The 14,097-nt window shown below is 41.6% G+C and overlaps 1 protein-coding gene across 4 annotated transcripts in view; it reads right to left on the bottom strand.

Moving 5' to 3' along the window:
- The window catches only part of CLTC (clathrin heavy chain), a 49,953-nt gene extending 43,397 nt beyond the window's left edge, over positions 1-6,556 (bottom strand). For 2 of the 4 annotated variants that reach the window (XM_077836652.1, XM_077836650.1), the window contains exon 1: positions 6,231-6,556. In XM_077836652.1, coding sequence (XP_077692778.1) covers positions 6,231-6,272 — 42 coding nt within the window. In that variant the 5' untranslated portion in view covers positions 6,273-6,556. The remainder of the gene's footprint in view (positions 1-6,230) is intronic. The other 2 variants (XM_077836648.1, XM_077836649.1) reach the window with 1 other exon arrangement.
- Between the last annotated feature and the right edge of the window lie 7,541 nt (positions 6,557-14,097).

The following is a 14,097-nucleotide window of genomic DNA, read 5'->3' as shown; positions in this document are numbered from 1 at the left end:
TTTAGATCAGGCACAGTTTTGCTACATTATTATAAGGCAGTTTACAATATTTTGGAGACTAAGCTATACAAAGGTTTTGGCAACTTTCAAAATGTCTATTCAATTGACATTAATTGGTAAAGCTATTGCACTACATCAGAAACATGCAAGCACTTAGGCTTTAGTTTTCGGTACTTAGTACATCTACTTATAAATCCACCTGCTACAGTAATGAAAGCATGGGGGGGGGAAATCACACCCATGTTCAATTTGGGAAAAGCTACATATAAGTCAATATTCATACTGGTCCAGTGTTACTTAGAGGTGGCCTACAAAGCTTTGGAATGATTGAGACCAAAGTATTATTGTGCTTAAAAGTGAAGAGCAAGTTCACATCTGGGGAGAGACCTTTATGAGTTCTAATTATGCTTAAATTAAAAATAAACCCCACAACCTTAGAGTTTCAGCCTCAATCTTCAGTTTTGTTGCAAACCACCTGACAGCAGTAATATACAATATAATGTCTTCATTTAACTAGTTGGTTGCATTACCCGAAAATAATGCTATATAGTTGGACCAATTAGCTTAAAGACTCAGTAAATAAAGATGAAAAGTAAACTTGTTAAAATAGTATGTTTATTAACTAATTCTCTTGGGGCCAGTAGTTCTGAATGATTCATTTAAATATATAAAGATGTCAATCATCCTTCAAGACATTTGACTGTTATTAATACTAGTATTAAGGTTAAAGTGTTGAGTACTATTATCCCAGCATGTCCTTTACATTACTAACCCAATATCTAGTAGGAGAACATTCATTAAGAAAGGTCTAATTATTTCACTTCCTTTGTAGACAGCATGTTAGTCAATAACTGAAACCAATCACAATTCCTCTAACAATGGTAACAAGGGCACATGTCATTTAAGCAAGCTTTGATAGATTCACAGTTACATATTCGTGTCCCTCCTCCCACCCACCCTATTTTCTAATTTCTGCTAAATCAGTTACAAACCTCACTGGAGGCCCACTACACTTCACTTGTTTTCAGTCTGCAAATGAGATTAGGTGACAGTTAAATTTTAGATTAACTATCGAATGAGGTGCACAGTATATTCTGTAATAAAGTCTTAGAAATATACAGCCTTGCTCTTACAGCTATTCATCTTGAGACACTGGGAGAGGCAGCCTGTTTGTATATAGTAGAGTCATGCTCATCTACATAATCACTAACAGTCAGAAGTAATACTGCAAGAAGCTTATTTTAATATTGTGTACAAATAATTTACACTTAAATCATACTGCAATTTGATCATTGGTTTTATTATGGATAAATCTCAGGGACATTTAAAGACCAACTCCTATTTAATTGTCACTGGTTGCTAATCCATTGGCATAGCTAGAAAACAAAATTACACTTTCAGAACATGCTTCAGTGAATCGCCAGACACGGCCAGTGTGCAGGTGTTTGACAGTATAGAAGTGTCTAGACTAATGACCTCAGCATTCTGTTACTTAATTTTTTGTCCCCGTCCCCCTCCCACCCCCCAAGAGTTCAGGAGTCAAGTGTTGTCAGATAATAAAGTTCTACCAGAAAAGAAAGGTATAAGTCCCTTGCACAGAAGTATTTCTGAAAACTATTTTTTATCTAAAATACTGTAAAGAGCACATAAGAAATTAGGCTGTGCACTTCAAATGCTCATGAAGCCATTTATTTCAGCTCATATGTCTCAGCACGGTAGCCCTAAAGAAGACTGCAACAAAAATCGCTGCTGGTAATATAAGTAACCACTGATGTGAACATTTGTTAATTCACAAAGAGCTGTTATTCTGACAGTCTTCTCTGGGAGGAAATGACCCCCCAATACCACAAGCCTTTATAAGAAGTATTAAAGCAATGCTTTGAGTACACCTACCACTGTGGAGTTCACGAGACTACTACTACATAGCCAGGCTAGGGAAGGGAGGCATTAATATTATTCATTCCACATTAGGATAGTACTAGCACCCAGATTTTCAGGAGCACTCAGTATTTTGAGTGCTGAACTCTTTTGAAAGATTTGGCCCTAGATGTCTATCAGATTGCTCATTCAATCATTCACAGAAGTTCTAACAGCAAATGCAATTTTTAAAATCTTCTCTAAAAGATTTTAATCATCTAAAAATCAGTAACAGACAGCTTGACGGGGGGGAAAGAGGATTTGAATAGCTTCAACAGGGCAGGAATACAGGATTTTAACCTGTTCAGTTGAAAGCCTTCAGGATTTCTACTGACTTTAGTATTACATATCTGAAGAGATTCAATGAGTATATCATAAGATATAACCTATACACACAGTGCATTAGTTCATTGTAAAGAAATTTATAGTATGTTCTTTACATCCACTACTGTGGGGGGCTATTTGATAGCCGTGTTCCTGGAGCGCTCATGGACAGCTAAGAGGAGTCCTGATGCATACAGAACTCAGAAGGTTTCACTTTGTTGGTTTCTACACTTGAACATTTTCTGCATCTAAGATACAGGCTAGTGAAAACTCCAATACATTAGGAGACCCATGACATTAAGTTAATGCTTGCTATCTGTACATCCAATCTCTCAAGGAAGAATGTTAAGCAAATCAATTTTTGCATCCATAATGAAGGCTTCAGTTTGAACTATAATATGTACTCCCAGAAAGTCAAAGTTATAATGCATTAATCACAATTTGCGTATAGTGTCCTCCAAGTGGCTTTTGGCTTGTGTAAGAAAAAATAAATAAATATTTACTCCTTTCACAATGGACTGCCTCAGAAGGAATCAATGGCCTTGTCCCATCCACACCAGCTAGTCAGATATGCTAGCCGAGGCAGCCATCTTAATTTTCAGAAAATGCCCATTCTCTAATGAGAATCAAAATCTCAGTGTATGGGGATACTGGATACTGACTAAAAGGTGATTAGGTTGCATCTGAAAGTTTATCATACTGATCTTTATACATGTCTGAAACTACTTTGCTACTTCTGAATTGGATGGTGGTTGTTCTATCCAGATCCATGGTGCCAGCCACCATAAAGGCAAGCACGCTATACACTTTAAAGCTTTACAATTGCATTTTGAAGTCTGTTACCGGAGCCACATTACCAAAGGTTGTTGCCAGGTAAACGCTTTCCTACTGTATCCTAGCCAGACAGATCTCTCCCTCCTCCCCTCCCCCAAATATTTTTAGATCAAATGGCTTTTGAATATAACGTTTTGGATTCATCAAGTTGATTTTTCAAAGTATTTTAGTATGTGAAATATGATGCTTAGAAACTGTATCCCACCAAAATTGCCTGAAGGTCATACCTGGGAATGTGTGTAGCAACTTTACTTAATTCAAGAAGTTTTGTTTCTAGAGTTTGCTAACACTATTTGCAAACAATTCAACACTAAAAAAGTAGACAGGTTTCAGGAGCTCCCTCTGATGTTTTGGCTCCTGTTGCGAAGTTTATGGGTTAAGTATAGAATAAGAAACCCCCCAATATAAGCACAATACAGGGCAACTCAACTGTAAATTTTGGAAGGATTTTTAGACTGATCAATAACATTTGAAGTTTGGGAATGAGGAAGTTAAACAGCTACAGGCAACCATTTAATTGTATCTCCGAGGGTAGATACGCAAGAAGCCTTGTGTACCCAGATACTATGGCTAGCTATTCAACTAAGTGCACAAATGCAGTTAGCTTCTACACTTGTACTTGCAATCTGTCAGACCAGAGGTAATATATTTAAGGATGGGGATAAATTTTTGAACAGAACAGTTCAGCTCAAGAGTAACACACTGGCATGAAACCCAGTTAAGAGTTCTTAACATGAGCAGGTAGGTTTCATTTGTCACGAAAGTGTGACAGTGGGTCACGTGCATAGTTTACATCTTAAATAATATATTATAGATCCATTTTCCACAAAAGCTTAATACAGGCTGATCTATCTGGCACATAAGAGAAGTTACTCCAACTTGTTTTTTCACAGTCTTTCCTACATATCAAGTTTGAAACAATCCAGTCATTTACAGTGACATTTTTGCCTTTAATTAGAAAGGCAATTCCACTGGTCAAAGAGTATTTTAAAATTATAGTGTAAAACTAACTTGCACACTCAAGGATTTAAGTGCTAATTTGACTTAGTCCATGAGGTTGCACAGGGCATAAAGTTATTTTTCCATAGACTATTTAAAAAAAATCAGAAGTAGTTCCCAGCTGGTTCACTTGGAATTTGAGTGCAATTTGTTTCCTCATTGTGTTTCCTGTTGTGTAAGAGATCACTTTCAGATCATGAAACTGACTGTAAAACCTCAGATTAGAGGGACCTGGGGACAATTCTTAAACTGATAGGGCTTCAGTTACCAGCGTTCCTTTGACAAGGTAACTAGAAATGAAACAAACGTAGTAAATTCTAGTTTTGACTGAGTCAGTTGCTTAAAAAGAAATAGTTGGGGATATGGAGAGATCCATACGAAGCCAACACATAGAAGAAATTTCCTTCCATTTAAGGAACAGCCAAATTATGAGAAAGACCCCCCCACACACAAAAAAAAAAAATCCACAAGGCTTCAGAAAGCTAGTAGTAGTGCCAGGGTGCCAGCTCAGTCATTGCAAAGACCACCATACAATGCAAATCTCCGAGAAATATTTTGTTGAACAGTATAATTTTGTGCAGTCTCCTTCACAAGTTTTGGCATGAAGACAAATCACTGCATGACAAAGGTTGGGGGTGCAGTCAGCCTTACATAACAGGATTCCCCCTAGGCCCCTCCCTACATTTGTTACTCCAAAACATGTTTTTTGGAGTGGTGTTTTGTTTAATTGTTAGATCTTCGTGTTTCAGTACTAGGCCACATGCTAGACTTCAGTTCATTAGGATACATAATGTGCTATCTGTAGCGCACAGCCTTAATATTCTTCAGAGATTATTCTGTTCTCCAAGAGACCGTTTAACCTAGAGAGGTAACTGCCAAGTGTACTAATAAAGGAACTGCTTATTGACAGAAATCTACAGGTAAAGTTACTTTGATTAGAGACCATTTGACACTAACAGGGAAGAAAAACCCTGGAGCTTATGTATTTATTGGCCTACACTGCCACAGCTATACACTGCTGTAACTTCCATGTTACTAATTGCATGGTTCCTCCTGGCACAAGGTTAGAAGCTAGTTCTCTGCAAGGAAGTGAGATTAACGCACTACTGCAATGAGTGAGATCTACACCTTACAGAACCATTAACATCACCACTACATAAAGATAACTTTGTGGTACTGTCTATTTAGATGTGAGACATGGATGCTAAAGTTAATTCCTATTAGGTCATCCATTTTGTAAAGCTCCTTCAAAACGAAGTTTAGTAGTTTCACTTGGTTTTAACCCAGAGAGAGACTTGCGCTTAATATGGAAAGAGGAACTAAGGGACCGAGGCATCTTCTCAGTTTACCCCTCCCACGACACTGCACCGCCCAGTAGGTGCTGCTGTAGACTTAGGCCCAGGCCCAGCCTCGCCCACACAACAGGTTGAAGTGCACTACTTCACACAGAGAAAATGAGACACGAGAACAGAATCACAGTAAGGAGAAAACCGACTGCTCTGTTTCCATGGGGTCTTTAAGCACATGCTGGACCTTGGACTCTAATCGGGCATTTATATTTTTATGGCACTAAAACATGTGCCACATTTAAGAAACTAAAAGGCAATAAGTGCCCGAGAGAAACACCCTATTTGAGAGGGAGGTTTGACCACCGGCAGCTAACAGACTGTTTCGAGGAAGGAACAAACTAACGACGTACTAGGGAAGACGCAGCATCCCTGCGTGCCAATAAAGCCAGTCCCCGGGCCAGCGGGGCGCCAAGGCAGCGGTGTAGTCGTGAGGCACCCCGCACCCGCTCCAGGGAAAGGCGCCCGCTGGGGCACCAGGGTCGCTGGTGCAGAAGGAGGGTGGAGAGAGGCAGGCAGGCTCGCTCTGCCATTCGGCGGCTGGGCGAGCAGGAACCCTGGGCAGCGGCGGCCCCCGGGCAGCGGCGGCCCGCCCACGCTCCTCCCGCTGCAGGTGCGCCGGAGCCAGCAGGCGGGGGCCACAGCCCTGCGGCGCACCCCTCCCCTGACAGGAGCGGAGCGCAAGGCCAAGCTCCCTAGGGCAGCTCCCAGCACCCCCCAGGTGAGATCTGAGCCACGGGGGTGCCCTTAACCCCCACAGGCGGGCTCCCCTCGAGGTGCCCCTCAGCGCCCCAAACCCCTTCCCCGTACCTGGAGATGCTCCTGGAAACGGATGGGCAGAATTTGGGCCATGGCGGCAGCGGCGGCTGGTGGGGGCTCCAGCCCGAGACCGGACCGGGGAGTCGCCTCAGGGGCTCCGGGGCACAGAACCGCAATGGCGGAACGGGCCGGGAAGGGAAAGAGAGCCGTTCGATCCGGAAACGGCCCTGCTGGCGGAGCGATACACGCTCTGAAGGAGCAGCCACCTCCTCACCTGCCGGGACCCCGCATTAACAGCGCCGGCCGGGCGGAAGAATCCTGAGGACGGTGGTGAACAGAACTCGGCGTATCCAATTGGAACGGCGGAGGGATCCCCCACCGGAAGGGACTATTTTAGGACTTATCACACTTCCCTCCCTCGGCCTTTTTTTTTTTCTGCCACATCATGCGACCGGGGTGCGGATACGTCATTTCCGTTCCGCGCTCCGAGGCAGGTTCTGTGATCACGTGGTGGGGGATCCGCTGGGCAAGGTGACCATTCTGCTGGGGTGCCGCCGTCACATCTCAGCCCTCAGTGACCGTAGCTCCGCCACACGCCACCCTTCCCCATGAGCGTTGGAAACGCCGTGGTCCGGGGGTTAGCGTAGTGGGCCGGGGACATAGAGAGCGGCGTTCGAGTCCCAGTGCTGCTACGTCGGTGACCTTGGACAGTGCCCTAGAAGGGGGCTTTGATGAGTCGGGCCTCTCTGATCTGTGGCAAAGCGACCCTTAAAAGCCCGTACGGGGGTCCCCAAAACATGGTGCAAAACCCTGTACTATTGCCAACTATTATTCAGGTTTCAGAGTAGCAGCCCTGTTGGTCTGTGTCCGCAAAAAGAAGAGGAGGACTTGTGGCACCTTCGAGACTAACCCCTTTATTTGAGCATGAGCTTTCCTGAGCGACAGCTCACTCCCTCAGCTGCCTTGAATCCGATGAAGTGAGCTGTAGCTCATGAAAGCTTATGCTCAACTAAATTTGTTAGTCTCTAAGGTGCCACAAGTCCTCCTCTTCTTGTTGCAACTATTATTCGAAACTCCTGAGTCAGGCCCCAAATCATGAGAGGCTGAATTATTTTTTTTAAAAAATAATCCCATGGGGATTCTTTTTATTTGCTGATTTTTAACATTTAGGATTCATATTTTTAAAGCTTTTTATCGGTCATGAGAGTTAGTAATTCACCTTTTTTAAAAAATGGAAACAGATTCTCATATAATCACACATCTCTATAAAAAACACCAAATGTCACAAAAATTGGCAATAGTGACGGAAGAGTTACCATACTGGCTAGCCCCGTATCCTGTCTCAAACAGTGACAAGTAGCAGAACTTCCGGGGAGTGTACAAAACAGTGCAATTTTTGAGAGATCCACCGGTTTGCCCTTCCCGACTTCTCACAGTCAGAGGTTTAAGGTCACCCTAGGCATGGCGGTCCATACCTGACCATCTTGGCTAATAGTCACTGGTGAATCTATGCTCCATGAACTTACCTAGTTCTTCTTTGAATCCAATTATTCTTTTGCACATCACATGGCAATGAGTTCGAGGTTAATTGTGCATTATGTGAAAAAGTACTTCCTCTTGTTTATATTAAACCTGCTGCCTATTAATTTCATTGGGCAACCCTCTGCTTTTTGTATTGTGAGAAAGGATGAACAAAGACTTCCCTGTTCATTTTGTCCACATCATTCATGATTTTATAGACTTTATCATATCCCCCAGTCATCTTTTTTCTAAGATGAATAGCCCTACTCTTTTTAGTCTCTCCTAATGTAGAAAGTGTTCTATACCCTTGATCATGTTTGTTGCCTTTCCTCTGTCGTTTTTCCCATATCAGTCCAGAATTCAACCCTTCCCATCCTGACTCTTCAGGCCATCATCAATCAGGATTTAAAAGTGAGATTATACATCATGTTCTTCAGGTCAACAAACTGCCTGAGTTTGGCATCCTTTAAAAATATTAGGAAACATAAAAGAGCAAATGCATTCCTGGTGTAACTCTAATGCAGCCAGTGGTGATAGCAAGGAGGAACTAGGCCCAAATAGTTAGGCGGCCAGACCCTTCAATGTAACCAACTATTGTGATTTTATCATGAGATTTGCAATACTAAATATTTTTACTAAAGTTACAGCTCATGGAGTCATGTAATTACATGAGAATCTCCGGGTTTTCTTTTTCTTTTTTAATTTAAATTTCCAGACCTCATGGTTGCAGAAAAGAATCTTGAGGCTCAAATCCAGAAGGCAAATTTAAAAGAAAAACACTTTTTAAAATTTTTTTTTAAATCAATCTCCTATTTTTTAAGGAGGACTGGCTCATAATTTTTGAACATTTGGAGTTGGTAATAATGAACCCTGCATTGTTATGAGATTTAGCTAATGAATGAGTGTAAAGCACTTTAAGATCCTTGGGCGATTGCCAGTGCTACACATACACAAAGTGTTAGTATTATTTGTTTCCTGAAAGCCTTACCAATATGAATAATTGGACACTGGGTACGTTGAACTGACCCAATAGCAGCTTCCTTGTCCAAAAATCAGAGTTAGCTCTAGCCCTTGTGCAGCCCTACACGAAAGAAAACATGTCAGGTACCAACTAGCACCCTTCATAAGAACAGCCATACTGGGTCAGACCAAAGGTCCATCTAGCCCAGTATCCTGTCTTCCAACAATGGTCAATGCCAGGTGCCCCAGAGGGAATGAATAGAACAGGTAATCATCAAGTGATCCATCCCGTCACCCATTCATTGATGGACCTATCCTCCGTGAACTTATCTAGTTCTTTTTTCAACCTTGTTATAGTCTTGGCCTTCACAGCATCCTCTAGCAAGGAGTTCCACACGTTGACTGTGTTGTGTGAAAAAATACTTTTTTATCTTAAACCTGCTGCCTATTCATTTCATTTGGTGACCTCTAGTTCTTGTGTCATGAGGAGTGAATAACACTTCCTTATTTACTTTCTCCACACGAGTGATGATTTTATAGACCTCCATCATATCCCCCCTTAATCATCTTTTCCAAGCTGAGAAGTCCCAATCTTATTAATCACTCCTCATATAGAAGCCATTCCATACCCCTAATCATTTTTGTTGCCCTTTTCTGAACCTTGTCCAATTCCAATATATCTTTTATTAAGATGCGGCAACCACATCTGCACACAGTATTAAAGATGTGGGTGTACCATACATTTATATAGAGGCAGTATGATGTTTTCTGTCTTATTATCTATCCCTTTCTTAATGATTCCCAACATTCTGGTTTTTTTTTGACTGCCACTGCACATTCAGTGGATGTTTTCAGAGAACTATTCACAATGACTCCAAGATCTTTCTTGAGGGGTAACAGCTAATTTAGACCCCATCATTTTATACATACAGTTAGGATTATGTTTTCTAATATGCATTACTTTGCATTTATCAACACTGAATGTCATCTATCATTTTACTGGCCAGTCATCCAGTTTTGTGAGATCCTTCTGTAGCTCTTCACAGTCTGCCTGGGACTTAACTATCTTGAGTAGTTTTGTATCATCTGCAATTTTGCCACCTCACTCTTTACCCATTTTTATAGATAATTTATGAATATGTTGAATAGGACTGGTCCCAGTACAGACACCACTCAAACTTTTGTACTAGTGACCCCTTTCACATAGCACGGCTCTGAGTGCAACCCCGCCTTATAAATTAAACACACTTTTTTATATATTTAACACCATTATAAATGCTAAATCAGATGCATCAGATGAAGTGAGCTGTAGCTCACGAAAGCTTATGCTCAAATAAATTGGTTAGTCTCTAAGGTGCCACAAATACTCCCTTTTTCTGTGCTTAAAGTTGTTCCACTTTGAATAAATAATTAAATATCCACTGGGCCAGAAAAAGAGACTGATACTGTTACCCAGTGGCTGAGCCCCACTAGGGATGTGGAAGACTGGAGATCAAAGCCCCGTGCCTACGCAGGCAGAGTAGGGATTCAAACCTACATATGCCACACGCCAGGTGAGTGCCTTAACAGGCTTTTGGGTATTTCCTGAACACTCTCACACCAACTGCCTTTTGTGCAGGACCCAACCCTGTAGGTGTGCTCTGAGCATGCCTATGAGTTTGGGACCTGCTGCCAAGAGAGGTAGGGGAACAATCAGTTTGAGAATCCTACTTTGTGGCCACAGGATCTTTAGCTTGTGCTAGGGCTCCAAGCAGCTAGGTAGTTATGGAGCAGTGTCAGGACTCAGCCAGCTTTATAACTGCCCACCAGTAGAGACTTTGGTACCTAGGGGGTTAGACAGCAGTTGTACAGTGGTTTTAAGAATCTAAGTGGTGCCTAAATGTTGGACTTCAATACCTTCATGGATCTGGCCCTATGGGACTGCATAGGTGGCATAAGCCTATGGACATCAATATGTAATGATCTTAGTCTAAAAAATTACAAGTTGTTGAGCATGTCATCAACTCCCTGTGAGGTCAACAGAGATTGACAGCACTCATCAAGCCCCAGGAAGTACTGAGCACCTTACAGAAATAGGTACAGAACACTACTGTTATGAGCTGCATGAAACATTGTTAGAGGTTGAGTTAAAACATGATTGAAATTGGGTGAGAACTCAACATTCAATAAATCTGTCAAGCTGAGTTAATCAGAAGCCCCCCACCTCAGGCAAAAGGGAGTTGGCTAGGACTGGCTGGGCAAGCCTGGAGGGTTTTTCCTGAGTATGGCTATAGGGAGGTATGGAAGGTAGAACTCATAGAAACTGAGAACCAGGGGCCGAAGCAAAATGCAAGGAAGCCAAGCAGTAGTCTCTGAGCAATGTGTCCCTGAAGAGGAGAGAGGGGAGAAAAAAAAATATCAGAGAGCATGTTTGAGTCTGTTTGGTAAAGAGACTAGGGCTGTAAGCTAAGAAACTGGTCTTCGTGGTCTTGGTTCGTCCTGCAGAGAAGCAGGAGGTTGCATTCCTTGTAAATGAACAAGATGGCATCAAAGAAAATACCAGACTCCATCAATTTCTACATCCAACTGGAACATCGCCCCTGCTCTGAACTTTGACTAGTCCTGCAGGCTGAAAAGGGGCAATGGTACCCTGCTCTACTGTGTATAACAGACAGAATGAACAACATCAGCTTTAGTGGAATGCTTAAAAGCTCTCAGGCTGACATCACTGATCAACATCTTCATACCAAAGAGTGGATGACAGCTGTACACAGACTGAGCACACTGGCTTTTGTCACTCTGAAACTACACTAGGCGACTGGTGTCCACATTCAGGAGAGACTGAATGCAAAGGTCAGTCTTTGAAGAAGACAACGAGGAGTAGCCCCTTAAAGGCCACTTCTATCTCTGCTACAGAGGAAAATGTAAACATTAAAAAGAAAATTGTTACGTGCTCTATCAGGGAACCAGACCATTATACTTGCAAGAGATGGCCTCAATTACATCTTTGGCCTTTTCTGTTTATGAACCTATGAGACAGAATGTAAAGAAGAAGAAAGAAAGAAAAAAAGTGTCCACATTGTCTAGTTCAGGGATAGCCACAGTGCGTCACACAGATCACACACAGCCCTCCAACACTCAACATTCCGCACATTGTAATTCTGCACAAAATAAATGGCCAGATTTTATTCTCTCCACAGCTGCTATGATACAGTAACAGTTTGACAGGCCAGCACCGGCTTCCATTTGACTTTTGCTCTGCTCACCTCCTGCAATGTGTTTGGATAAAAAAGTCCTTATTTAAAAAAAACAAAACAAAAAAACCCATAGAAGAAAGTCCCATGAGGGGCACTCCCTACCTAAAGAGGATTCTTTGTCTATGGCATTTTTCTTTTCTACTTCAAGCAGGACGTGGTTGCTATTTAACTTCTCAAGACCTTTTAATGACATTAGCTTGCCTGCCAGCAATCTGAAGATTTGCTTCCATAAGCCGATCTCAACGCCTGTAGGGCATACATGTTTTCTAGCCCATTCTCTTTATAAATCAAGTGTCTCCCCTGGTCATTGCATGAGAGCACAAACCAGCAATTTCTAATGTGTTTCAGAAGCTTATTCAATAAATTGCATCCCCATCCACAAGCTGCTAAAGATGTCAGAGCCCAATCAATATTCTTCCTTCTCAGAGAGAGATTTCTCCAAGTTCACCACTGTATGCGCCATCCAGATTTGCTTGCTTGAGTCTGACCACGTTCTGCTTTCCACTTTGGATTAGGAAATAAACCTGTTGCACTTCATGGAATATAAAGTTTTAATTTACAGTGCATGGATCAGCAGTTCTTCATAACAAGCAGGAAAAGGGTCAAAATACAATTCTGACCATATAGCAAATCAACATTCATCTCTTTCCTTCACAGAAACACATGCCAGGATCTTTTTTAAATTATAGAAAATTATACAAAAATGAAAAGTATTCCAAGGTTTCAGGTGTCCCCTACAATTCCAGGTCTTGTCCGAGGGATTTTTAATAAAACATTATTGCTGTATGCAGTGGCAATAACGAAAATTTTCAAACTTACCCGTACAGTAACTTTTAAAAAAAATAAGAAAAAAATCCTCTTGTAACCTAACCCCATAAAAACGTAAGATATGTTGAGTTAAAGCTGTTATAGCCTCTTTAACCAATGCATTACAACACATGTGGTCCTTTATCAGAGGATCTTACATACCATATGTACTACTGTAGCCAAACAAATAGAGTAAATTAAAGAGGGTAAGTTAAGGACACCACGTCAAACTAAATTCATATTTTCCTTATGCTGCGGGCTTATGGTGCAATGCTACTTTCTTGTATAGTTGGATCTTAAATTCACATTTTCAAGCCTATTTGCCAGAACTGCAAAACAATTTAATAGATTAAAAAGGCTTAACAAGCAAGAGATGAGGCTCAGATGTGTTCAGTTAGAAAGATAAAAAAATCAAATGTAATATAGCTCCTCAGTAACTTTATTTTTTAAGCAAACACTTCTGCCATAGCAAGAAACCAATTGGTTCCTATTTGTTCAGGACTTTGTGCCTGCAAAATCAGGGATACGGATGTCATTTTTCAAGTTAAAAAAAGGATGCTTCATTGCTACTAAGGAAGTCAAAGGAAATCTCTGCATAACTATATGTCAGGAGGGACAGGGGCCCTGAGTAGGAGTGTGTGTTATACCTACAAATGTCAGACTCAGTACGTGGTACAGACATCATCTGAAAGGACACTGCAAGTGCATTCACATTCATACAGTATGATACTGGGTTGCAGGCCCCTTGCAAAAGCAAGGAGGAACCTATCAAATTAGTGAGGAACAGAGTGCTGGCTGCTAAAGAGCACATACTGAAGTAATGACTGTGAAAGAACAAAAAGCTCTTCCATTTGAATACACTGTAAAACACAACAAAGCAAGAGCCTTAGACATACTACTACTTACACTGATCTCACCCAAGAATATATTGATTCACTCATCCCCGTAGGAACCAGAAAGGCATTCATTTTGCAGCTCTCTCTGCAGTTGGTATACACAAAGGGAATTAGAGAAGTCGTGGGCAGCACTGAATTTCACATTGTTAAAGGCAATATGGCTGCAACTTACACAATCTGTAGGCATTAGCTCTTGCTCCTGTTATTACTGTTAATATCTGTAATATAGCCTTAGCTAAGCCTCTTACAATCCAGCGAGTTAACATTGTCCTTTGCAGAGCAGCATAGGGAGTACTCTGTAGCCTCTATAGCTTGTAAAGCTCCTTGATGAAGGGATCATGCTTCCTTCTCTGTTTGGAAAGCACACCAGACATGATGGGCCCTGCCAGAAATACAGAGTTTTAATATTGATCACAAATTGCAGTACAATGTATACTAGATACACTGCTTTTTATGCAAGACAGTGTTTTCCTGCAGTCTCATCCAAATTAGTATCCT

The sequence above is a fragment of the Eretmochelys imbricata genome, chromosome 17 (genome assembly GCF_965152235.1).
Source record: "Eretmochelys imbricata isolate rEreImb1 chromosome 17, rEreImb1.hap1, whole genome shotgun sequence".
Lineage (NCBI taxonomy): Eukaryota > Metazoa > Chordata > Testudines > Cheloniidae > Eretmochelys > Eretmochelys imbricata.
Note: the sequence above shows the minus strand (reverse complement) of the source record. Positions and strands in the feature narration are given on the sequence as shown.